A 25,928-nucleotide genomic window follows, 5' to 3' on the forward strand; every position below is an offset into this window, starting at 1 on the left:
ATGCTGTTCATCATAAATCTGACTACATAAAACATAGTGATTTGGAGTGAAAACTGTGAACGCTGGCTGTTGTTCAAACAGAGAGTCTATTAAAGAGAAGTTTTACTATCATAAGGTCCAGTGCTGTTGATCAGTGCTTTTGCTCACAGCAGTTATCCTGATCCACCACAGATCTAGCTACTGCCTGTCTAGCTAAGGGATGCACATTTAAATCTTCTTGCAAATTAACATCCCAGCATCCTATTCTATGCTGCAATATGACATACCTGGCAAAGGGCTAGCCATCCAAGGGGGATACAGTCACTAGAAAAAAACCTGGTATCTTTACACTTTCCGCTCCTTTGTATTTGAAGTTTTGTTTTCTTCACTTTAATACATTATTTTTTTTTCCCTGTAACTATTTCTGTGCATCTGAATGTGGGCAACTACAATCACTGCGGGTCAGACCTGGGGAATTGAAACTAAATAGCTTATGTCAGCTATTTGGGTAACATTTAGGTCCTCAAGCAACAAATTATTTTTTCTAGCCAAAGACTCTTACAGAATTGTTGTCCTCCATTGGACTGACTGTTTTCTTCTTCAGCTCCTTCTCTTCTTCACAGTTTATCCTTCCTCAGTTTTAACTCTGGACTTGCATCAGTGCAGAGCTGTAAAAATATATTATCTAATCAAGAAGAAGAAAAAGGGCCACAAACGGCCTAAGGAAGACTAAAATACTTGCTGTCCCCCCCCCCNCCGAAGGCATGCAACTTGAGAATAAAGTACAACTCTTAGAAACTTAGCTAAGGAAATTAACACCAATTCCATTGTGTGTTTCACTGCAGTTATTTCCAGATGCATCAAGATTGCTTTTGGGTGTCACAGTTGTCTTGAGTATTATAAAGAAGGTATCACAAAGATTTCTATGGGTTTAGTGCACACAAAATACAGCAAATCATTATTTCTCTTAGCAGCCACTACAGTAATATTAATCACGTTGAATTCCTTAACTATTCCTATGGATAGAATATTCTCATCATCAGTTCAGATGGGAGAACTGATATAAATATATATATATACACACACATATAGATAGATAATGAAAGCCATTACTATTGAAAATGCAATTTATCATGAATCACTATGCATTTATGAATGCTTTCCAAACTTTAAATGTGTCTCTCTGTCTAGGCTGAAGAGAAAAATAAAATAATCAAATGCAATTGTTGATTAATAAGCTGTTAAAAGTATTTTTTTCCTCCTGTAATTTCTTAAAGATGGAACTTCAAAATGATCCGGGATCCAATGAAGTGTGAAATTCACAGCTCCTTAATATGATACTCAGTGTCTTCCCAGTGTAGCTTATTGAGTCTACGGGATGCATGACAATCTGTCACTTTTTAAAGACCTTGAAAATAACCTGTTTAAGTGTAAATGAGGAAACACTGTATTTCATAGTGCAGTCAAATCTGTTCAAGCTCGATGTTGCTACATCACATAATCACTCTTTTCTCCAGAGTCCCCAGACGTCTGTTTTAGTTTCCCTACATCCTCTTGAACTGAGTGCCACTGATCAATTAATTTCTTTAGCATTCATTAATGTTGCTTTTAAAAAAAATCAAAACAAAACACCAGCATTTATTATCAATGAAATGTTTTGTGATGTTGTTTCAAAAATACTTTACAAATATATTCTCATRTTTATCCTCAAAAAAGTCCTCTATGCTTAAAATAGTACATTGTACTACTTAGAAGTTAGGCACCTGAATACTTTAATAACACCAAAGCATCAAAGCAGGAAAGAAGAAAACTTCAAATTATGAAAAAATGAAGACAGTCACAGGACTGCATTTCTGACTGTGAATGTAGTTAGATGGATGGATTGGATTGGATGCTGTGGTGCAACATCCAATGTCAGTCTTCTCTTCAGTTTCAGCATATCTGAAAACTCCTGAAGTAAAGAGAAATACAAATACCAGTTGTGCAGAATAAACCAAATAATTTCAAAGTGGCAACCACTGTGAAAATTTTTTTACACTAGCTAGTGTGTAATGAAGCAATCTTTTCTACAAAGGTGGAATTAAATAAGCATACACAACCTGACATTCTTGTCTGTTAACATCACAATTGTTTTTCCTCCTCTTTTAGTTACTTTCTTCTTTTAAAAAGATTGTGCAGAACAAAGCAACTCAGATAACTACATGAAATTCACAATGTAAGGTTTTTGCCTACAGAAGATATAAGTCTTCAATATATAGATGAATTTTAGAAGAGGTTTGAGACTGAAATACAAGATCCAGAGAGACATGCAGGTCAGTGGGAGACATTACAAATCTATAAGCTAAATTTAGGTTCAAATTTCATATAAAAACCTGCCAAATTGTGGCAAACTGACTAACAGTTGTCTGGTATGTGGATTAGTATATTCTCAAGTTTGTGGCTTTCTCCCATCTAACTGTACAGAATAAATGTCACAGGTGGAGATATCCAATCATCAGACATTGCCTCAGAAATGTCATTACACTGCTTTCACAGGTTAGAACAATTTATGTTGTCATTTCTAGGCAGCAACCAACATTAAATACTATTCATATGGGCTAGTTTGTGTAACAAAACATTCTTTTATTGTACAAACTACATTTTTATGCCAGCAGTCTCAGACCTGCTGTGTTAAATGCTACTGGAAATATCCTGTTAAGACAGACAAGGCCATCATTCTAATGAGTACAGCCACACTAACTTCAATGGTTTCATGGTCTCAGCCGTAAAGAAGTTCATGTTAGATTAACAGGTTTCAGAGTTTTAGGGACTACTTTCCATAATTTTAGGAACTATCTTTAAATAGCTGTGGACTTGGAGAAAACCTCTGAAACCACAGCTGTGTCTTAATTGCTCCCAGTAGGGGCCCAAAGCTAACAAGGTCTTCTGATCAAATCCTGCATGCTGCTTCATGGGGGAGGGGTCAGTTTTGGTTGGCCTTTTCATTCAAACCAGCCTTCCAACAGCACAGGGAAGGCTAAACACTGATTATATCTTGCTAGAGGTATAATTGCTATTACGTTTCTGGTCGCCCCTACCTTTTTGTTTTGACTACAGCTTATTAATTCAGCCTTTTGAAGGTTTCACTTTGAGAAATAGAAGCACAGTCTATAAAATCACTTTGTGTTCTTTACGGGTAAGACTGTCTGGAGAGAGACCTCATTAGAATCTGCACTATGAGGCTATAGTCTCCTCCCCTCTCTAGCTACACAAGCCAAAAATATGTATTTTGGAGTATCAGGAGTTCTCACAGAGCTACAGAAAAAGCAAAAGTCTTACTTAAATCCTGTCATTACATTTTTATTTCACACTGTGCTGGAAGTAATTTACAGATGTGCCCTGTTACACTTTGATATGCACAGGGCAATCTTAGAACATTTAAAGGTATATGCAAGATGACTTTAGGTTCATGTCTCAAAGTGAACCAAATTAATTTGTCCATGGAGAGAAAATGAAATTATTTAACACACTACCCTGGTGAGCCAGAAGATTAACACCAAGTATATTGAAATATCAGGAAATGTGTGCTGAAAGTTGAAAGCATGAACAATGCATATTGCCAAAGATCTTTTAATGCATCATACATATAAAGACGAGGTAGGTTTTTTTTGCTAATCTAGAATACTAGTAACAGTAATCTCACCCCCCCACCCCAAATCTGAACCAATGTCAGTTTATTGTAAAACAGAAGAAAAAAGAAATAAATTCTTCTTGATCCATATCAAATGAGCTTTCTGGAATAAAGTTAAGTCTGTTGCAATTTAGGTCTGTACAGGCATACCTCGGAGATATTGCAGGTTCGGTTCCAGACCACCACAATAAAGCAAATATTGCAATAAAGCGAGTCACACAAATTTTTTGGTTTCCCAGTGCATATAAAAGTTATCTTTACACTATACTGTAGTCTATTAAGTGTGAAATAGCATTATGTCTAAAAAAACAATGTACATACCTTAATTAAAAAATACTTTATTGCTAAAAAATACTAACCATCACCTGAGCCTTCAGCGAGTTGTAATCTTTTTGCCTTGATGTTGATGGCTGCTGACTGATCAGGGTGGTGGTTGCTGAAGGCTGGAGTGACTGTGGCAGTTTCTTAAAATAAGAGAGCAATGAAGTTTGCCGCATCGATTGACTCTTCCATTCACGAAGGATTTCTCTGTAGCATGCGATGCTGTTTGATAGCATTTTAGCCACAATAGAACTTCTTTCAAAATTGGAGTCAATCCTCTCCAATCCTGCTGCTACTTTATCAACTCAGTTTATAAAATTCTAAATCCTTTGTCGTCATTTCAACAATGTTCACAGCATCTTCACCAGGAGTCGATTCCATCTCAAGAAACCACTTTCTTTCCTCATCCATATGAAGCAACTCCTCATCCGTTCAAGTTTGATCATGAGATAGCAGCAATTCAGTCACACCTTCAGGCTCCATTTCTAATTCTAGTTCCCTTGCTGTCAGCCTGTCCTTTGAAGCTTTGAAGCCAGGCATTGACTTCTCTCTAGCTATGAAAGTGCTAGATGGCATCTTCTTCCAATACAAGGTTGTTTCATCTACCTTGAAAATCTGTTGTTTAGTGCAGCCACCTTCATCAATTATCTTAGCTAGATCATCTGGATAACTTGCTGCAGCTTCTGCCTCAGCACTTGCTGCTTCACCTGGCACTTCTATGTTATGGAGACAGCTTCTTTCCTTAAAACTCATGAACCAACCTCTGCTAGCTTCAAACTTTTCTTCTGCCGCTTCCTCACCTCTCTCAGCCTTCATAGAGTTGAAGAGAGTTCGGGCCTTGCTCTGGACTAGACTTTGGCTTAAGGGAATGTTGTGGCTGGTTTGATCTTCTGTCCAGACCACTCAAACTTTCTCCCTATCAGCAAGAAGGCTGTTTCACTTTCTTGTCATTCGTGTGTTCCCTGGAGCAGCACTTTGAATTTCCTTCAAGACCTTTTCCTTTGCATTCACAACTTGGCTACCTGCTTGGCACAAGAGGCCTCGCTTTCGGCCTGTCTTGGCTTTCGACATGCCTTCCTCACTAAGCTTCATCATTTCTAGCTTTTGATTTAAAATGCAAGATGTGTGACTCTTCCTTTCCCTTGAACCCTTAGAGGCCATTTTAAGGTTATTAATTGCCCTAATTTCAATATTGCTGTGTCTCGGGGAATAGGAAGGCCCGAGGAGAGGGAGAGAGAGATGGGGGAACGGCCGGTCGGTGGAGCAGTCAGGGCACACACAACACTTATTAAGTTCGCCACCTTATACGGGCATGGTTCGTGACACCCCAAAACAATGACAAGAGTAACCTCAAAGATCACTGATCACAGACCACCATAACAGATATAATAACAATGAAAAAGTTTGAAATATTGCAAGAATTACCAAAATGTGACATAGAGACACGAAGTGAGCACATGCTGTTGGAAAAATGGTGCCGACAGACTTGCTCCATGCAAGGTTGCCACAAACCTTCAGTTTGTAAAAAAGGCAGTATCTGCGAAGTGCAATAAAGCAAAGCGCAATAAAACGAGGTATGCCTGTAAATGTGAGCCCCGGCTAAATTTCAGTTAAAAAAAGGGTGGGGGGAGGATAGAACCACAGTATCCCCTTATTTTGCTACTTGCATAAAATCTTTTATTACAGATATGTACAGTTACAAATAGATTTTACACAAGAACCAGTAGGCCTACTAGGAACTGAACTGATTTCAGTCTCATTGGTTATTCAGCTTGGTGAGAATCTCATTTCTGCTTTTCAGGTGCTGTATTACAGTAAATTCTAGGCATACCTAAAAATGGATGAAAGAATAGAACAGTTACAGTACAACAAACAGTTCTTCACAGTTTACAGCATTAGCTGAATTAAGCATAGTAAATACATTTTTTAATGTAGCTTTTCTCATCTTACTCTGGAGTAAAACTGCTGGCAGCTTTTTTATATTTAATAAGGACTTTCATGAAATGTAACATATTGTAGCACAACAGCCAATGTATGTCAGATAAGCCTCAGTGGAATAAGGCTAAGGAGTTAGTCCCATATACTGTTACAGRATTTACTAAAATGCAGAGTGGTTTCAAATTCATACTGCAAGTCTTTTCATCTAGATTTGCAGCTGTGCAAGGAAGTGTAAAATGCTACCAAATCTCATGTAGCCTATTTTACAAAGGCAAAGCTTTCTTCTGCTCACATGTATAGCAGCTCAGGCCATGGTCTCTGCAGAAATGAGAGGCTGGTCTTTTTTTTACCTTATACTATAGAAGTAGTACAGAGCTGTTCTAAGGGAGCCAAAAATGTCCAGAATTGCTGTTTCCCTCTTTCATCCATGTGGTACAGAAGAAAGCTCTGCGCTGGGGACACTGTGAATCAGTGAGGTAGAACAGAATTGGGCCGTATGTGTTGGCGTAAAGCCCCACTAAATTCTCCACACACACTACAGCACTTGTGGAATCTTATGCCAGATATCTAAATCAGATCTCCCCCCCCCATGCACACTAATTTGCATGTCCTAGTTTGAAACCTGGGTTACGTTTTAATTTTAAAAACCCTTATGAATGCTTACACTACAGAGAACATTTTTCTTAGGGGAGTTTTTCTTTGCCTTTCTTTTTTCAAATCTTCCAGAATTCTAGGAGCTATTATGGGAGGGTAGGGACAGCATGGAGCAGGATAAATAAAAACCAAAACAGCAGTGCTCTGCAACCTCGCAGGGGAAGGCTGTGAAATCAGGCTACAGTGTTGTGACACAGGATTTCAGGACCAAGCACTCTAAGAATTAATACGTAAAGAACAGCAGTCTAAATTAATGAACTAAACATGGTTAATTAATTGGCAAGCAACCATGAAATCACACAGTGATTTTTCAATTCAATTTTCAAACTACAATCCCACTTTATACAACCTAAATTTCTCCTATATGCACCATACAATTTGACCATTTTTCCCCGTGCTTTCTTTCAAATGAGTAAGGGCATATGTTTACCAAGGAATGATTTCTGTGGTTTAACTAAACTTAAAAACTCTTAAGAAAAGCTTCTTTTGCTCCTATGAGCAGACAGTTGTAATTTTTGAAAAGTCACTCACACTCATGCAGTGGATACTGAGAGCAAGTACAGGCTATAGAAGACCAATAAATTTATTTCTAATCATCCTCATGAAAAACTTCTCCATTTTAAATGTGTATCAACCAAACCAAAAACATAACCAAGCTAGACATTGTCCATGTCACAGGGCAAATCTGAGGAAATTCAGTTTTTCCACTGCATGGTTTTGTTTATAATTATTGCATGTCTTCCACAAACAGTCTTATTGTAACAACATATTATTTTATTTAGTCAAAAGGGCCCCACTTGAAAACAAAAATGTCTAATGTGCTACACATTTAATGTACTGGTGACAATTACTTACTTTTCACCAGACACAAAGGGTATTCTGCTTTATAAAGATTATTGTGGAATTGTCATACAGGTCTGAGTCAAAAAGTGAGATAAAATGGGAAACATAATGAACTAAAGAAACACTACTTCCCATGTGTACCTCTGGAAAAATCAATTTCACCAGTTTTATTAGTCTGTCTACTTTTATGCCAAATACAGCATAAGAACAAGAAAGAAACACAGTCAGCCAGTTTTTCTCACAAATCTTTTTTGCTTTGCAAGAATTGATGATTCCTTCCTCTTTGCTGTCTGGATCTGTTATTTTCCCAAAAGGAGTTAGGACCGTGCTGTAGCAACACTTAACAACGCTCCCTGCTCTGTTGGGAAGGATTGCAGCAGTCAAGGGTTTTTCCTCCTCACATGTTTTTATAAAGAAAGTATGGGTCCTTCATGTCTAATAGTAATATCAAAGTATGCACCCAGCACTGTGCAGCTTAGCATATCGCTGATTCCTCAAGAATCACAAGGTCTTCCACACATGACAGAAAATAGCAGCGATCTTAAAAGAAATCTTAAAAGTTAAAAGAAATGCATATCCATGTTCTGTCCAAGATGCATTCTACTATTTTTGTCATAGTGCTAAGTCAATACAGATCTTAAAAAACCACTTCCTTTTGCTCTTTGTCATACAAYCTTAATGAAATAATGCATTATATAAGAAATCACTGATGATATGAAACAATAGTGCCCTGATACCTGTCAAACTAAACTAAACCATGAGAGGTCAGAAACTTATTTAAGCATAGTAGGTATGCTTTCTGACACACAAGACTTTACCACTATACTTTGAGCCATTAAATATAATGCTTTTAGTCAAAAGCATTTCTTACCTAAAAAATGGATTCTTTAAATCGAGAATGTTACCAGATTTAAATCCTGTCTGGTCCACCACAGCCACAATCTGAATATCATAACTTTGTCTGCATCAGAAATAAAAGTATAAAAAGACATAATAGAACTAAACTGTAGTTGCATTTGTAAACTCTTGTGTTAAAAAGATAGCTACTGTTTGAACAAGAACCATTTAGCATAACAAGCGAAGGAAATTAATTTTCAGTGCTATCAGTGCTACAGCCTGATTATTTAAAGAAATAAAGAAGCAAAATTTACTAAGACACTTAAGTAATCTTAAGAATTTCTATCTGAGAAACATCATCATTTTGCATTGATAAAAGATAACAGTGAAAGGTCTTTTGCCTTTCCAACAAAAATACTATAAATTTCAACATTAACATACACAATCAGAGTATTACCTCACAATCAAAAACATCTAACTGGCCAAAAAGCATTAGGTTCATTCTTTCTGTAACCCAGGACTTCACTGGAAAGGCTAATTTTTCACAGGACTTTTTGCAAGAAACTGAGTTTACACAGAAAAGTAAAGAGAAACAACTGGGCCACTGAGAGCATCCCTGCTGTAGTTACAGCACCTTCAGTGTGTGCCTGTATTCTATAATGCTGTTTTATGACATGCCTCTAATTAGCAACTGACTTAGGCTGTCACTGAGAATCAAGAACTCATCAATAGTATTTTGATGCTTTTTTACCCTTCCTTTGGCTGTTTGCTACTTTTAGCATCTCAATATTCAGACTACAGACTCTTTAGGGCAGGAATTTGGGCAGGGGTAATGTAGTACTGAAGACAAAAGCTTTTCTGCACAGTAAAAACAGAGTATACTCACTTTTGGAAAAATGTGAATATGCAGTATAACAACAACATATAATACACTTAATGCAGCATATGTGTTTTAAACTCAAGTTGACCTCAAAAGGCAAAAGATGTCTCCCTGATTTTATGTATAATGCAGAAAGACAAAAAAAGCTAAAGCTGACCCAAGTTAGTCCTCCCGCACAGAACAGCACAGTACAGAGTTATGCAGAGATGCTATCTTCATCTCGAAAGCAGATTAGCTTTGCAGCAGGACTTCCAACCTCAGTGGTAACGTGGTCAAACTGCTTCTCATTTTAGCTCTAGCAAAGTCTTCAGCTCAGGTGTCTCTGAGCCATGCTCCATTGTAATTATTCCTTATATGTTGACACATTTACAGCAGTGTCTGTGTGATCACTTTGTGGAGTACAGTGTTTCTCTTATATGTTAAAATAGTAATGCATTTTACTTTGAAAGAGATGTAGGGAGACATGTGAGGAGCTCCTAACCAGAAGATCTGGCAATTTGACAAGTCCCACATGTTGCAGAATGAGCGAAAGCATCGCTGACAAGTTTGATCTCACTAGACTCCCCTGATTGGTGAGTACGTTTCCAAAAAAAAAAGTGATTCACCTTTCTACACAGAAGAGACTTTGCTTTCAGTTACAACCACAAATACACATGAGCAAATCAGGCTACAACTTGTGTGAACCAGTCTCTTCAGGATTGTTTTCAAAACAAAATATAGGAGTGGAGTTTCCAGACCTCTGATTGACAGCAAGAGCAGCACAGAAGTCTGCTGAAGAAAGACGCCCTTCTGAAAGCATTCCTTTCCATTAACCTCAGTGGGAGGACAAACAATGTGTGAAAGCACTATTCTTAAACAGGGAGAGCACTTCCATAAGAAATTTTTTTTTCAGAATTAGTAGTGTAGAATGGATTCCAGATCAACCCCACTTCTTGTCTCTGCATATGACTTATTGAGAGGCAAGGGATGTTAGTGCTGCTGGCAAACGACCAGGTTGTTGACTAGGCCTCTGCCCTGAAGTTAAGCTTACTGAATAAGGTTTGGAAAATATTTGAACATGACTTAAGAAATTGTTGCATGTGATAGATATCAGCATGAAAAGCTGACACCTACAAGTAACATTGTGAAGGATGGCTGGATTTCACAAGTGGTTAAGGAGGAATTATGTGAGAAACAACTTCACGGATAATTGGCATGGAGCACTTGGGGACCTTTTGGGGAGCAGAATCTTGCAAGGCCAACAGTGCCTAGGTAACTGTATCAGTAAGATCATATAAATCCAAAATTATCTATGTAACAGTATCAGAAATAACAAATCTGGGTACAAATGTACCCCAAACTAATTGGGGGCAGGCAGTTTATCTGCGCAGAAACAGGGCAGAGAAAGGGAGGTACAAGGGCAGAAAAAAGAGTCAAGAAATAGGAAAAGAGATGGTAAGGTGTGCAAATGCCATGATAAAGACTGTGTGGGCCCTGTACTTTATCACTGCAGTTGGTGCTGGAAAATAAACCACATCCATTGCTCTGACCATGCCATATGAATCAAACCTGCCTCTGCAGCCAGAAGGACGTGGGGAGCCTGGTGTTTTCTCTGGCTAACAGGAGAATGCCTGTGACAGATGGATCAAACTATCCTCGCATCACTGTGTCGGTGCCCACCCCAGGCCTGATGGCACTGGCAATTAACACCACTTCATAGTAGAAAAATTAGTAACTCATATTTTGCAGAGGAAAAAAATATTGTACTCAATGGAAGATAATCACAGCTATTAATCCGTATTAAGATGAATCTAAAAAGCATTAACAAAGACTAAACCTGATTCCTCCACTACTATCCCCTCCATGAAAACCAATTTTACTGTGCTAAATTTAGGGATCTGTGGCTATTCAGAAGCAACAAGCAACACAAGCTGATCTGACCTTCAAAGCCATTAATAAATCATGTTACTGGATGATGTGTTTTGATTTAGTCATTCTTCTAAAGAAATACTCTTTCTGCATTTTGCCACTTCACATTTTCTCTGTGATCCACAATCAGCAAGCAAATGCCTGGTTTGCAGGCTTACAAGTGGATATAAAAGTGCTAAAACAGACACATGCTGCAAGAGCATGTGCAGTTATTAATCACCACTCACCCATCAGTACAGATTCTGTAGTAATTATCCAGATAGCTGGTGTCTTTTGAGTACTTCTAACAAGAATAGCCACACTACAAAACCTCCTTTATGAGGCTTTTATACGTACCTCTTATTGGCAACAAACAAGACTTTCCCTGAGAGAGTTTCCCCCTCTTTGGCAAAGAGGGGAGTCTGAAGAAGGCAGCGTACTTGATACCAGTGAGTGAGAGGTTCCGTTGGTGCAGTTGACAACCAAACAGTTACCCTAAAACAAACAAGAAAAACTATCTAGACTTGATCTCTCACCTTCTCCTTTCAGAAACAACTTAAAGTAAACTAGGCCAGTGATTATATCCAATGTTCTTTTCTTTCTTAATCTATACCATGCTTGTCACTACCAGAGCTGAGTGCCTAACACGATTATGGAAATTCAGAAAAGAGGCTCTCCAGACTCCTGTTCTCTCTTCTGTCCACACCTCCAGGACAGAGAATATTAATTCCTGTCCCATCTTCCCACTCAGATAATTAAAAGAAATTACAGGAAATACAGGTTTGTCTTGAACGTCGTAATGTGATTCTTCACAACGGTAGTTTCATCCTAAAACACCACTCCTGAAGAAGTTCCTACAACAGTTTTCAAATATTTCCACTTCCAAGAGGTATTTCAGTAATTTTGCTGAAAGGGGCTGTAGGTGTTAAGAAAGCAATAACATATGAAATATCCTGAATTCAATCCACTGAAATTTCAAGTGCTAAGACAGAGAACTTTAGAAGTCTATAAACATGAAAGATCTGCTGATTATGCGATCTTCTACTCCAAAATAGAGACCTTCTCAGCTGATAATTTCAGCCCTCAAAGTAACTACAAATACACAAGATCTCCTTTTCCTTTTAATGGATGTACTATTCTGAATTCCTCACAATCCTCATTTCAAAGGTTAATAAATAGTATTTATCAACAGAAAGAAATAGAAATGTGTTTTACAGTATCTTGCAAAAAACCTCATCTAAAACTGGATAAATTTCATGGGGAAATCAACAAATCTTATATAAAGCTAAACACAGACAACTGAAATCTATTTTTTGACTTCCCAGGTAACTTTATCTAATTTTCACCTGCTTACTACACCAGATGAATGTCCTCATTTTGAAATGACTAGGTGGTGTTAGAATGAAAACATTTTCTTAAACTTGGAGAAGTTTACTCCATTTCCATTTTGTAGGTGGCTACTTGCAATCTCCTCTCCATTTTGCCCATAAACAAGATCAGGCCCAAATGAGAAGATCCAGCCCATATTCATATGCTGCTTCCTTACTTACAGTGTAAAGCATAAAGGTATATAATATTATGAAGAATTAGTATGGTGTGGAAAGATAAAAGGATAGGCATCGTGACCATTAACAATTCCTGGATGAGGTATATATTAGATAATACACATACCAATTAATGGAAAGCAAGATCACCACCATTTGAGTCATGCTGCTAGCACTGAGTTACCACTCTTGTTACCTCTAGAAAGCTTCATTTCCTTAATAAAAAAGGCATTGGTAATGACGTTACAAACAGGCTGAGCACCAGATGAAGATCTAATTCTGGCACACCTTATATGAAAGATGGGATTTTCTTTCCCAGTAGTTAGTATTTCATAGGAAGGAGGAAAAAAGTACTTACAGTGATCCTACAAATGCCACATCAAACCAGAAGGCCAGGCCATGGATTAGTCCAGACTGCATCATTTGGAAAACAAAAGGGATTTCCACTCTGTAGAGAGAGGAAAAAAAAAAAAAGTTCCCAAAGTAATTTGCAAAAAGTACTGGAAACAAAAATCCATCATCTCCATTCATGTACTGAAACCTATCCTGTACTAATTTCTACATTTCCATTCTTATTCATCAGTTTGTGTCTCAATTTTCCATATTTTTAAAGAATATGCTCCTCTTTTCAGTGTCAGTAGAATTAGCCAAAGGTTAGTAGAATTAGCCAACTAATTTAGGTATTAGTTCTTTGTGTGCCTTATTCAGCAATAGAACCAAACATCCCACTTCCAAAGAGTTACTACATTGTTGGTGACAATACTGCAGACTCTTACAAATATCCAGGTTCAATTTTCCTAAAGGAAAATTTCTCATTCCCAGTAAAAAGATATGGATTTACATTAAATACCATTCTAACAGGAAAAAGCTCCACTAGAAATATGACAAACAGAATTACTCTTGGAACCAGAAGCAAAAATTGAGCAAGAGGTAGCTGGATTATTTTCACTTTCAAAAGGGGTATTAGTGGCTATGCTGTTGCAGCCAAATCTCACTGTCTCTTGCAGAGACAAGTCATGTAACTAGCATTTACATAGACAGAAGCAAATGGTATTTGGTTGTGGTTTAGAGAGACAGCACACATAAATTCTCTCCTGAGAACTACTGAAACAAGCCAACACTAGCCAGTTGAAACTTGAAAGTAATTCTACAGATGTTTTCTTCTCTCGGAGTAATTCCTCTCTCTCACTAGACCATGTCACACATACAGTTAGTTGTGAGTCATGCTGAAACAATAAGGGTTCTGAGTTTCAAAGACAGCCTGTGATATGTCAATGTCTTGCAGAGATTGTTGATGTAGTCCCTCAAGTTTCCTCACGAGGTATATTTTATTTCAATAATGTACTCAGAAGGAGGTTTCTCTGCTCTAATCCTGGGACAAAGGGGCATGCAGTCTGGTTTATATGTAAGACTTTCTAACTAATAATTTGTAGGGAAGTAAAGAGGTGCAGCTGACCCCTCTTAGACTGGAAAACTTTAAAAAAGATATATTCTAGCACAGAGTCCAGCAACACAGCTTGTAATGACACCACCTTATCAACAGGGTTTGAGGTCTTTCAGGATGCTGAAGCAGAACAACAAAAATTGCTTTGTCACCAGAACTAAACGTATCCCAACAGATAATGCTAGGAAGCAAACGCTCTTCTCCAGGGGCCAGTTTATCTCTTTCCATAGGAAACTTCTTTGAACCAATCTCTACTGTTTCACAGGCTCATCAACAGGCTTCCTCACTAAGAGTAGACAAACCATCCTGCAGATGAACACGGTGGTGCACTACTAGAGGTGTACCAAGCATCTTGGCATGCCACCTTCCCCCTTCTGTGTTCAACACTGGCCAAAACCACCAGCCTCTCCTACCTCTGAGCACCAACAAGCAATCACAAAAATGAAGAGCAGGATACTGGTGTCTGCTAACCTTTGCAAATCTTCCTCTGCAGCTTCTGTAAAGTTAACGGTGTACTTTACCGTCCGAGCCATCAGAATTCTCATGTCAAAAGTGTCCTATGGGGAAAAGAGTCGCAATGTTACCGTTTTGTCTTGTCAGAATATAAATGTGCTATCTGTGAGACAAAATGGGGAAAACAAATCAACTTTCATCCCCATCAACTTATTTTAAATAGTTGCATTTTTTTTAACAGCTCTGAAAAAATTTTGCACTATTACCAGGACTGAATATATTTGATAGCTTACATATGTATTAAAGACTGTTTTATTCAACCCAGAAAAAATAAAACCTGTACCAAAATTGTTCATCACTTCTAAAAAAATTTTGCTTTTTTTTTTTAAGCTCACATTTTAATACACTATTCTGCAATGCACAGTTGGGCAAACTCTACTAAGAGTCTGGAAAGAGCTGAAAATTAAATTATGATGTGTAAGAAGCAAAATTACGTAATGCAGATTGCCCCATAGAAACAAGTTAGGAGTAGTCAGTCCCTCCAGCAAATGAAAACAACTTTCTCCTCTTCATTTTTCCTTCTTCAATCACATGTACTAATCCTAATCCATTAGTGTTCACAAGCTCAAAGATAAGTAAAGCAAAGTCTTAGTGTAAATTCTCTTATCACATCCTCACCAGTGAATCCCTTTAAAAACTGAAATCTATCTATAGAATAAGGGGAAGCCAAGGAGATGTGTGATTTTTAAAAAAACAATTTTACATGGCTTTTATTGGGCACTGCATTTCTAATCTTCAAAGGAAGAAGAATCTCAGCTGAGAAAACAAAGCCAAACATGTACTTCATACTGAATGCAAAAATGGGCTTCAGTCCTAACTGAAAGCCAAAGAACCAACACTGGGCATGGATCCTGCTATAGTCAAAGATATAGCTGAAACTTATGAGGACAAATGAGAGTTGTAATATATCCATTTCATGTACTGAAAGCAGTACAGTGCTAAAAGTCACAGCAGCTCTCTGATGATCTTTCCAGGTTCCTGGGCAGGTTGTACAGCCTCCATTCAACAGCAGCTATACAGCAATTGCTACTTAAACTAACTAGCTTAAAGCTAGCCCAGAGTTGCTGCAGTCAGACTTTTTCATTGAAGTATTAAGTCGGGGGTGGGGAGAGGGTCGTTTTGTTTTTTCTCCAGAGCTGAACAAGGAGTACTCCCTATTCTTTCCAACTAGGTACAAACTAGACTTCTCCTAAAAAGAACGAACAAGAACTGCAGATGCTCAATCCAAGGTACCAATAAAATAAGAATACTTATATGCTAAAAAAAAGTTTGTTCTATAATACAGAAACCTGTTTGTTTGGCTGGTTTCTCTTTTTGCTTTAATTTGTGTATCAGAGAAGAGAAGGGAAAACCCAAGATCCAAGCACTTTTTTAAGAGGTTGCAGTGAGGGAAAGTGGTTGCATGTTGGGAAGACAGATGTTCACATGCTGTGGCTTCCTAATGTGTGTATATCTCTAGACATCTGCTACTTATAGCAAACCTGGGAATATTACACATAGTTGTTAACCTTTGACAGCAGCTCTGTTCACAGTTTTCACAGAGTCAGTCTTTGGCTTTCTATACAACAGCCACAGAGCTTTGTTAAACAAGGATGCCACTGTACCTGCAAGATTTTGTGAAAGGGATAACACACGGAGAAGGGAAAACACACAAAAAAACCCCAGACATACAAACCTACCACAATAGGTTGTCTGAAATACTCATCCACAGCTGCATTGCGAAGACTGGACAGATTGACACCATAAAAGCACTCTTGGTACCTAGAAACATTAATACATTGTAAAAGGTTTAGGTAAAAAAAAAAAAAAAAAAAAAAAAAACTGGATTCCACTGCACACCAAAAAGACCAAGGCACAATAGCTGTCAACAAAAGGGGAAATGTGGCTGAGTGTCTTTTTCCCTTCCTGCAATTTGCCAAGAGTCCAAATTCCAGCCATGCTCAGCTCCCCTCATCAGCTTCCCTTCCCTCCAGACATCTTTTACAGCACTGAGGTGACCCGATTCCCTCAAAAGGACACGGAGGTTTTTCACACTAGAGCTCTGAAAGAATCCACAAAGAAAGCAGAGAATAGGGAGAAAGGCTGAGGCAGTCATAAACTAGTTTTGTAAGCCTTTTATCCTGGGCTGGTCCAGAAATGGGAGTGGACCTGGCACAAATTAAAAAGGTGCTGAAGACCCCTGTATTATAGGTCTGGTCCTTTTTATTGACACAGAAGAGGAAAGCAAAGGTTCGTCTTAAACCGACTGAAAAGCAATGAACAACATCAACAAAAAACCAACAATATTTTTATCTTACCAATTTATGCAAACGTTCATTTAATGCAAATCCAGCCTACTTTCAACATCAATTTTGAATCTGAAATATGCATGCCTACAGCAGTTTCCCAGATCCTGGGCATGACCCTCTTATCAACTCCATGAAGTTAACAGGTACCTTTATTTTCAGACGACATACAGAGAATGGGATGGAGAAGGAAAACAGCAACGGAGCTCAATTCCTTGTGATGAAAGTGTCATCTAAATGTAAAACCATGATCTGAAGCCTTCTGAGTCTTCAGAAGCACTTAAAATGGGAAATCTTAAATGTTTGTTTCCATTGTTACAACATCATACAGCTCTTTGACTATCATTACTTTTTTCAAAACTAGATGACTCGGTCTGAACAAGGTTAATGACACCCCTTTAAGACTGACTAAGTCTGCATTATTGTTTCAATGCTAATTGCATAAGGGGAAGACGTCTGCATGACTAAATCTGAGAGGATATCTTCAAGGAAAGAACTAAAAAAGCACAACAGAGGAAGTCTGCTGATACCACTAACTGCAAGTGATCTTTTATCCTTTTCTAAATGTTTGCTGTAATGTTCAACTGAATCACCTACTTGTCACTGATGAAAAACACAGACAAAATACACACTATTTTTAACAACTTGCTGCATATTTATGCTTCATGTCTTCCTATCTTTGCAAGACTTTTGACAACAAAAAGAGCAGTCTGCTCTTCTATGATAGGCTACACATTATCACACTTCTAGGAATGATTCCTGATAAATTAATGTGCCTCTTTGTAGCGCAACAGTAAACCAACCTATAGGCCTGAAGAGAAACATGGCCAATGTATACAGCCTCATAATTATTATTATTGTACAGATCCAAGACAATAATCCTAAGTGTATGAGAAATATGTAACCTTTCCTTTGTACAGTAAACAGTCTTGACTAACTGCTGCACCTAATGCTAAGACACTCACCAAGATTCTTGGATAGGATTTTGGAGGCTTTTCAGTGTCCTGGTGCCTTTACCATAGGCAAGTTTAAATTACAAATCCAGATACTTCTTTAACTCTTTTGTTCAAGTACTATCATGCAAAGTAGCAGTTCCAAAAAATGTCAGATCTTTCTGTTAAGTCACAGGGCATTATCTTCTTTGAAAACAGTTTGTTAAATAGGAAAGGGTTTATTATACACAAAATACATCTCATGTTCTGAGTAACAAACCTGGACAATACAGGAAAGCTGTTTTTTGAGGCCTGGAATTTGATGTTTATAGAAGTACTGGTTGTCACCAATTAGCTCCTGATGGTACCTTTCAAATGCCTCCCCCCCCCCCAAAAAAAAAAAACACAAGAAAAAAAGAAAAAAAGAAAGTGCCCTGCTTGAAGTAGGCCTGGACATTGACCTCCATCCTTTTATAGTTATGGATCTATCAGGATAACCAGTCCTTTTAGTATTAATAATCTGAATGTCTTAGAGTGGTGCAGAGGCAGTACCACTACACTCTTACTCAAAAGATTTTGATCCCACTTTCGGCTGAAGACATAAGAAGCACTAATTTGTTGGTCTTTAGAGCACGCTGTAACTCCAGGAGTATTTAATCGTCTTGCACAATCAATGTTTTGGGCATATATCTACACAAAAGTACAACGATGTGAAATAGGAGGACTGATGATACAGTCCTCTGCTCAGGGGGCATCTCAAGACAGCCATAAACTATGTTGTGATGGCAAAAACTATTTTGTCTAGGAGTAAGTCAAACAAAACCTGATAAAAGAGGAATCTCATCCAGGGTAATTGTCTTACATTTCTGTGGTTAGTTTGGTTGAAACATTCTCATCAAAAATAAAAAGGCTATAAAAAAATTTGTGAAAAATGGGAGACATCCTTTTGCAATGAAGGGGAGAGAAGAGACTGCAGCACTTTGGGGCTTAGATACCAACCTGATCATTATTATAATTACAAAGATTAACTACAATTTGTGATAATAACAACAATGACAAAAATATTCTTGGTGCAGAGAGCAATTAGTTACTACTGCAGACTTGAAAGATTTATTTGTCTCTGTTATACAGTTCTTTGAAAGCCTTGTAGTGGTTGACAGACAATTTAGCCGATACAATGTATAAGCGTAGAATGTCTGTAATCATCTAGATCTAACAGACGTGGTTTGAAGTTCTGTATTTTTTTTAAATGCAGATGGCATATTTGTGCTAACAAACTATAAGGAACTAATGTAGCTGAATTCTGCCATTCCCACTGTGCAATTCTTAACTGACAAGAGGCAGCAGATTTTCTTCTGCCACCACCTCTATTACCATATACTTCAGTGTTTATGAGGATATACACATGTACAGTGTACCTATTCCACAGGTATTCCACTTATCACACAGAAATCTTACTTCGTTACAAATGGAGACGAAGCATCCCAAGCAGCCTGAAACGGAATGCTTTCATATTGGCAGTAACATCCAGTCCTGTACAGACCTGGGAAAAAAAGCTACATTTCTGCGTCGACTACTAACTAGGCATATATTTTCTTCATTAAATGATGAGGAAGCTGCCTCTTGGCATGACATAACGCTCCAGTCTTTTAACTTATCACTGATAAGTTAAACAACATAATAAGTTAATAAACATAATAAACAACAAAATAAGCTAAGACAACATCGTTGATATGTCACATACAACCAAAAAGAGCAGGAGATCAGGGGAGAGGGATCAGAATGACACTTGAGATATGAACATCTACCAGAAGTTACTTCTACTTTTTTTTTCAGTCTCTTGGCACAGAAGAACACTGCTGCATTTTCCCCAGTTCTGTTCAGAGTATATGCCTGCACTATCTCTTAGCTCACGCAGGTGAGACAAAAGAGCACCTGCCAGCTGAATAGGATAACATGGCCAGTAAAGCATTCAACGTGTAAGGCCAATTTCTCTCATTCATTTCATCTCTATAGGATAAGTAAGATTTTGTCATAGGTGTTCTTCAGAGGCAGCCAGAAGACACCTTCGGCATAAAAGAAAACTTCTTCCTTAATCTAAGAAAACAATGAATAGCTTGGACGAAATCAACTTAATGTTTACATTCCACACTGCAAGCTGAAAGAACATAATAATAAGTATAATCTTCCAGAAGATTTAAGAAGAATTAATCCTGAAGTTTCACAGCACTTTTTACCCAAGAACTTCAAATAATAATCTATAAATGATTAATTTATAAATTAATTGATCTGTATCCTATGAAGGAGATATTTAGAAACCATCTTGCCCTTTGCTCTAATGAAAGTATCTCCATTTTTTCTTATTAAAGTATTGCTGTTAATGTTTCCTCCTATATAAAGGACTGCAACAGCTCAATAGTGGATATTAGCATTAGGACACTTCACGGCAAAAAGAGTGCAGCTTCTGGTTGAAGCTGCATGAAAAATTTAGGCGGTAGAAAGTAACTACCAAACTGGAAATTGTTCAAGACATGGGGAGTTAACACCCACTCCCTGAGAAACGTGCCAAGGAATCTTTGCTGTGCACACACGCACCCGGGACTTCATGCAGTACAATGCTCACCATTCACAGCACACTGTGCTTTGGTGTAGCAAAAGAAGCGCTACCAACTGATTCAGATTCAACTATTCCTGACTCTGGATGCTCCGTGGAGACAATTTCTTCTTCAACAAGAGACCCAGCCAGCTCCAGCACTTCCTGAGAGATTTATCACACTCACACAATAAACACTATAGCCACAGCCCAGAGCTGTAGAAGTGAACATGGAAAACATCAAAGAATTCTCTTCCAATATTGACAGACACTAAGTTACACTTTATTCTGAATCAAATAACCAATTTAATTTTTAACTATTACTGAATCTCCAGACAATAAAAAATAAAATAAAATAAAATATCATTACCAAAAATTGGTTCTGGAGTAGTGTTCCATGTACAGCTGCTCATCGGAAAAAGGAGCGAAATGAATGTCACTAAATGTTGGAAACATCATTCCTAGTAAACAAAAGATAATATACAATAGCAACACAGAGTCCCACAGACATTTCTATAGGAATGTCTTCTCTAGCAAGAGATCATCAGTTCAGAAGCAGTAGTTGCCAAACATTTCAATAGGTTAACATTTATTTTCATTAATATATGGATTACTGAAATCTGAATACATTAAAGCAGTCAATAACTAAAACAACCCACAACAACTGAATTGGACAGACCAAGAAACTTCATAAAGCCCTATTACGGTCTTGTATCAAGTATTTGAATAAATTTAGCTCTCTTCAAATGAAGTGAAGTGCTCCCTTCTCAGTGTTCTCCAATGGAACATCTTGTTTGCTTAGACTTTGCTCAATAACATAACATTTGTGTAAAGAATTTTCATTAAAGCTCAGATCTGATCCCAAGTTAAACTGCAGGCTATGGTTTTGGTCAAATTCAGAAGAACTACTATTAAGGATTTGAAGCAGTTATACATGCTTCACTCTGTTAGACCTTTTATCTAGGAATCTTACAGGACTTCAGAAAAAATACCAAAAATTTTACTCGCGCAAAATATATGTTACAAACCTGCTTACAGGTGCTGAAATTGTGGCACGAAGAATTTTACGTGCATTAAGTGGCAAATTAGCGACAGAGCAGGGGATGAAATCCTGATCTATTAGCTTTCAAGTATGTACTTTAAGTAGGAACTCACACCCTCATGTCTGAGGAAACCAGAGGAATTTTTTCCAATTTTTTATAGTGGGCACTGCATCAGACTGCCTAGCAGCATGAAGGGAAGCCCTTGTATTCTATCGTGTACATGTCAGTGAGAAGCAGGGAACAAAGCCTCATCACATATCTCTTGAGACTCTTTTCTACCTGATACGTAACATGCTGCATAACTGGAGGGAAGAAGGAGGGGAGGGAAAAGGAAACTCTTTTTTGCAGGTACTTTATGTAGGAGAAGTCTACAGGAATTTAAGAAGAGAACAACACCCACTCACAAAATAGACATGCTTTTTAAACCTGGCTGTAGGGACAATATTAACATGTTTGCAGAGAAGAACTTCATATAGAAGGTTTCTAAACTTAATCGATTATATTTCTGCTACTAAATACTAGCAACTTACACTAAATTTCACGATTTTGGTACACTCTGTAGAGAATCATTAAGTTTAATAATTGCTGCATAAGGTGATTCAGGTAAGTTAATCACCCCTACTGTACAGTAGGGAATCAGAAATTGAGGCACATACCTTCAAAACTATCCACTCATCTTTAGTCCCCTCAAGAATAAGCTGCCTGAAGATCAGTTTTCAGAAGCCCTCCTCTGAAACTAGGCCCTGAGAGTCTAAACTGGAGACTTAAGATCAGTGGATGACTTTTGAAAAACACTACCCAAACATATTTTGGAGGTTTGCAAGAATTCAACAGCAAAGCCAGAATTAAAACTGATTAGCTCCCGACCTTGAGGCACAGATTCAGTCTATGCTTTACAAAACTTCCACCCTGCAGTAATTTCACATGAGAAAGGCTGCTTTTAAAGAAGCCTTTAAAGAGAGACTTTATAGTTCATTTTCAGCATTCATGTAGGAGAATTTAACATACAGCAATCAGATGCTCAGATTTGCCTCACAAAGAACATTCCCACAAGGCTTTGGATCTTACAGATTCCCTTCAAAACTCCTCCAAAGAGAAGAGGAATGAAATACAGAGTACTAAATGCTAGGAATCTTGACATGCCACTAAAGAGGAGAGATCCAAGTATTAGAAAAAGGTATTTGGGAGAAGCCCAATGAAAGGACGTCAAAACAGTTTGAAATTCATAGTTTTTCCAAATAAAAGAGTTTGCAGTTTTTCCACAGAAAGGTCATCATATTTGGCCATCCTGCTCTCATCTACATTGCACTGCCTGGCATTTGAGGTTAGTGTGCCATCTTGTTTTGTGATACACTGCAAGAGAGATGCAATCATAGTGTACAGAGCAGCACACTAAGATCAAAACACGAACAGAAATCAGCAGTCAAACCGACATATTCAAGAGCCACCTCCAGCATGAAATAGCAGGTAGTCACATCATGGAGCAATGGCAATGGAGGCTGCGTGATTATATTTGTTCCACTGGGCCCTCTAGATGTTGGTGGTGGAGCCAGAAACAGATAATAAATAAATAAAACCAGACAATCCTGGACTATCAGTGCAAGTCTTTCTTCTTCTTTGGGAAGCTTTTTATCTCCCTTTCTCTATACAGAGGAGTGACAGTGGTGACACACTCACCATTTGATTTCAGCCATTTTTTGGAATGGAGGTAACTTTCCAACATCCTTTCATTGAATAGCATATAACCCATTGGTTCAGAAATTACCACATCAACACTCTCAGGCAGGGAGACCTCCTCAATTTTTCCTGACAGAACCATGATCTTGTCAGAAAGGTTGTTACTTCTCACCAACAGCTGGAGAAAGAACAAAAAACACACAGAAAGTGTTGGCTTCTTTGATTAGCAAAATTCTATCAGAGACCTTGATTAGGATTAAGTCTTGTACAGTGTAAAACAACTACTAACTGAATTACAACTGCCTTTCCCATAGTGTAAGCAATAATTCAGTTTCTCTTTTTCTAGCCAGATGTCCATTTCACAAAAAACTGTAGGAACTTAAATGGTATGTGAGACCACAACCTGTCAAATTTCAGTAAAACTGTCTAAAGGTGATTGAAAAGGATGGTTAGACTAGTAGACAGAAAAAAAGTTGTATTTCCTTAGGAATTTATTCTAAAGTATGGGTTTTTAATGTTTATGATAAGGAATTAATTAGTGTTTTGTGATTTCTGAAGATAAATTCTGAGAAGGTTCCTTTTCACCTCTTTATATATTCAAGAATTTTATATCTRTTTGATCAATCAGATATACATTCCATGCCAAAATACTAGTATTCCCTCACAGGGAATCAAATTAACAATTTAAAATCTCTTCTTCCTCCTACAAGAGTTTTAGAGAACCTTAGATTTACCTAGCTTTTTTTTTCCCCATTAGCAACTCTTTATTATCTATATCCCAAACAGGGAAATCACTTTTGCTCACTATTATGAATTTAAAAACTCTTTAACAGTACAGAGCAAACTGCATACCATTTTGGAGAAAAATATTATATTCAGGCAAAGCTATAGACAAAAACCCTCAAGGAAAAGGTAGTTATGAAAGCAGATGCTTGGCTAACCCTCACTCAGAAGAAAAAAACCAGACACCCAAGCATAGACCTCTGGCAGTGACTGCTGTCATTTGATCTTTATTCTCCTGCAATGGTGTGAAAGAAGCTCAGCTCTGCATTTCATTGCCAAAGAGGAACAGCCTCTCTATCGGTAAGTTAATATCCTGAAACCCAGGCCTTCAACTGTGAGATACCTGCGATTTTGGTCAACTTGTTAGTATCTGAAATATGCCACAGTTTCAAAGTGACTTCAGAATATTTTGAACAAAATAAATTACATCATTGAAGAATATGGTCTACCCCGAAGATGCTTTAGCAGCTGCAGACTTTTTCTCTTCCTACTGCCCTGACAACCCCTGTACAGGGTGGAGGAAGAAGAAACCACTTGCATGGGAAGTGGATGGATGGAAAAACAAGGAACCACAAGGGAAAAGTGTACCCGGCAGAGGATGGAGGTAGCCAAGTGGAAGTGAATGGAAAAGAGAGGTTGAATTCTTTACAAGTACTAAAAAGCACTTCCTCCCAGAAGATGCGCTTGCACTGGCATACTTATAACATCAACAGAAATGCATTAATTACTTCAGCAAACTTTTTCCAGTACAGACTGGGCCACAGATAACATCTTAGAAATGTACGCAGTGTGTGACTCATTCTAATTACAACGTTGTTATTACTTAATTCTAGCACCTTTACAAACAGCACAGTTAATGATTTTCAGCAATAACCTGCTACTATACACCATAAGCAAATACAGTAATAGAACTATTTAATGAAACAAAAACCTTACTAAATAAATACACTTTTAATTAACTAAATAGCATTGGTTATACTTCTACTCACAAGTGTTTGTATCCATTCTAAAAACAGGTTGACAAATTTTTTTTTTTTAAGTTCATTAGACCAGAGACTATGCCAGCAAATACAGTATGTGATTTCATTCTGGAAACAAAATTACCATTTTGCTCACAGGTGAGTTCTTTACCTAAAAATAGCTTTAACTATGAAGTAAAAGCACAAAAGCAGCATGGGTATACAAGGGCAAGAAGCCTAAATCATTTTCAGATACTCACAGACTGTGATAGATAGCTCATATAGTTGGCTAGAGGGCAGCAGAATATTATGTTCTCCACTATGTGTGGAGAAGATACTCACATTGAGAAAATATTTACTTTTACTGGAGATAATGACAGGGAGACAAACTGAACAGAAAAAAGATTTTTCATTACTATTCCACATTATTATTACTATACAACTTTAAAAAATCATCAATGTTTATTTGCTTTCCTACTTTTAGATACAGCCAAAAAAACCCCCAAACATAAGTCAGTACTAATCCTCTCCTTCAGAATAGAGTTATGACTCAGTAAAACTAAAACGTCTTGTGTTTTCAGTCTTTCAAAGTTTAGCAGAGATAAAAACTGCATTTTTAAAAGGGAGTTAAGGTCATGTCAGAAGGTTTGGGCCATAGCGTCCCAGGGAACAGAAACTTCTGGTTATTCACATAACATTCTTCTCAATTTCCTACCAGTATGTTCTGATTGTAATCTGAAGAACCAAGGCAATCCTACATCTGCCAGAATCTCAGTCTGCATGCCAAGATTGTCAGGAAGCCAATGAATGGCAGTTTACAAAAGCATTTTTACATAAATAATTGAGAGAAACTAGATTAAGACCTGTTGATTTATTTCAGACAGGAGATCACCTGTCTTACGGCAGTTATCTGTCAAAGAGCTGCAGACACTCTTGCCTGCAGGTCTGACACTACTTTTCTGCGATTTTCAGAGCAGTTTAATTAGCATTAATTAAGAGTTCATATCTAGCCAGGTTGGCGGCAGTAAAAAGCTAGTTTTTGAACTTAAAAAAAGAGAATGTAAAGTGTCAGATGATATTTCTGAAACTGGAATTTACCATGCATTTATGAAACTCTGATTAGTGGCTCATTATCACAGGAACAGA

The 25,928-nt window shown here is 37.6% G+C and overlaps 1 protein-coding gene across 1 annotated transcript in view; it reads right to left on the reverse strand.

Moving 5' to 3' along the window:
- Nucleotides 1–4,784: 4,784 nt before the first annotated feature.
- Nucleotides 4,785–25,928, reverse strand: part of LOC112963193 (histone-arginine methyltransferase CARM1-like) — a 51,301-nt gene continuing 30,157 nt past the window's right edge. Inside the window, exons 6-13 of the mRNA XM_026060020.1 lie at nt 23,041–23,218; nt 20,691–20,781; nt 16,190–16,271; nt 14,469–14,554; nt 12,912–13,001; nt 11,367–11,504; nt 8,277–8,366; nt 4,785–5,801 (exon numbers count right to left, since the gene is read on the reverse strand). Of these exons, the coding sequence (XP_025915805.1) occupies nt 5,792–5,801; nt 8,277–8,366; nt 11,367–11,504; nt 12,912–13,001; nt 14,469–14,554; nt 16,190–16,271; nt 20,691–20,781; nt 23,041–23,218 (765 nt within the window). The 3' untranslated portion in view covers nt 4,785–5,791. The remainder of the gene's footprint in view (nt 5,802–8,276; nt 8,367–11,366; nt 11,505–12,911; nt 13,002–14,468; nt 14,555–16,189; nt 16,272–20,690; nt 20,782–23,040; nt 23,219–25,928) is intronic.

The sequence above is a fragment of the Apteryx rowi genome, unplaced genomic scaffold, assembly GCF_003343035.1.
Source record: "Apteryx rowi isolate R43461 unplaced genomic scaffold, aptRow1 scaffold_163, whole genome shotgun sequence".
Lineage (NCBI taxonomy): Eukaryota > Metazoa > Chordata > Aves > Apterygiformes > Apterygidae > Apteryx > Apteryx rowi.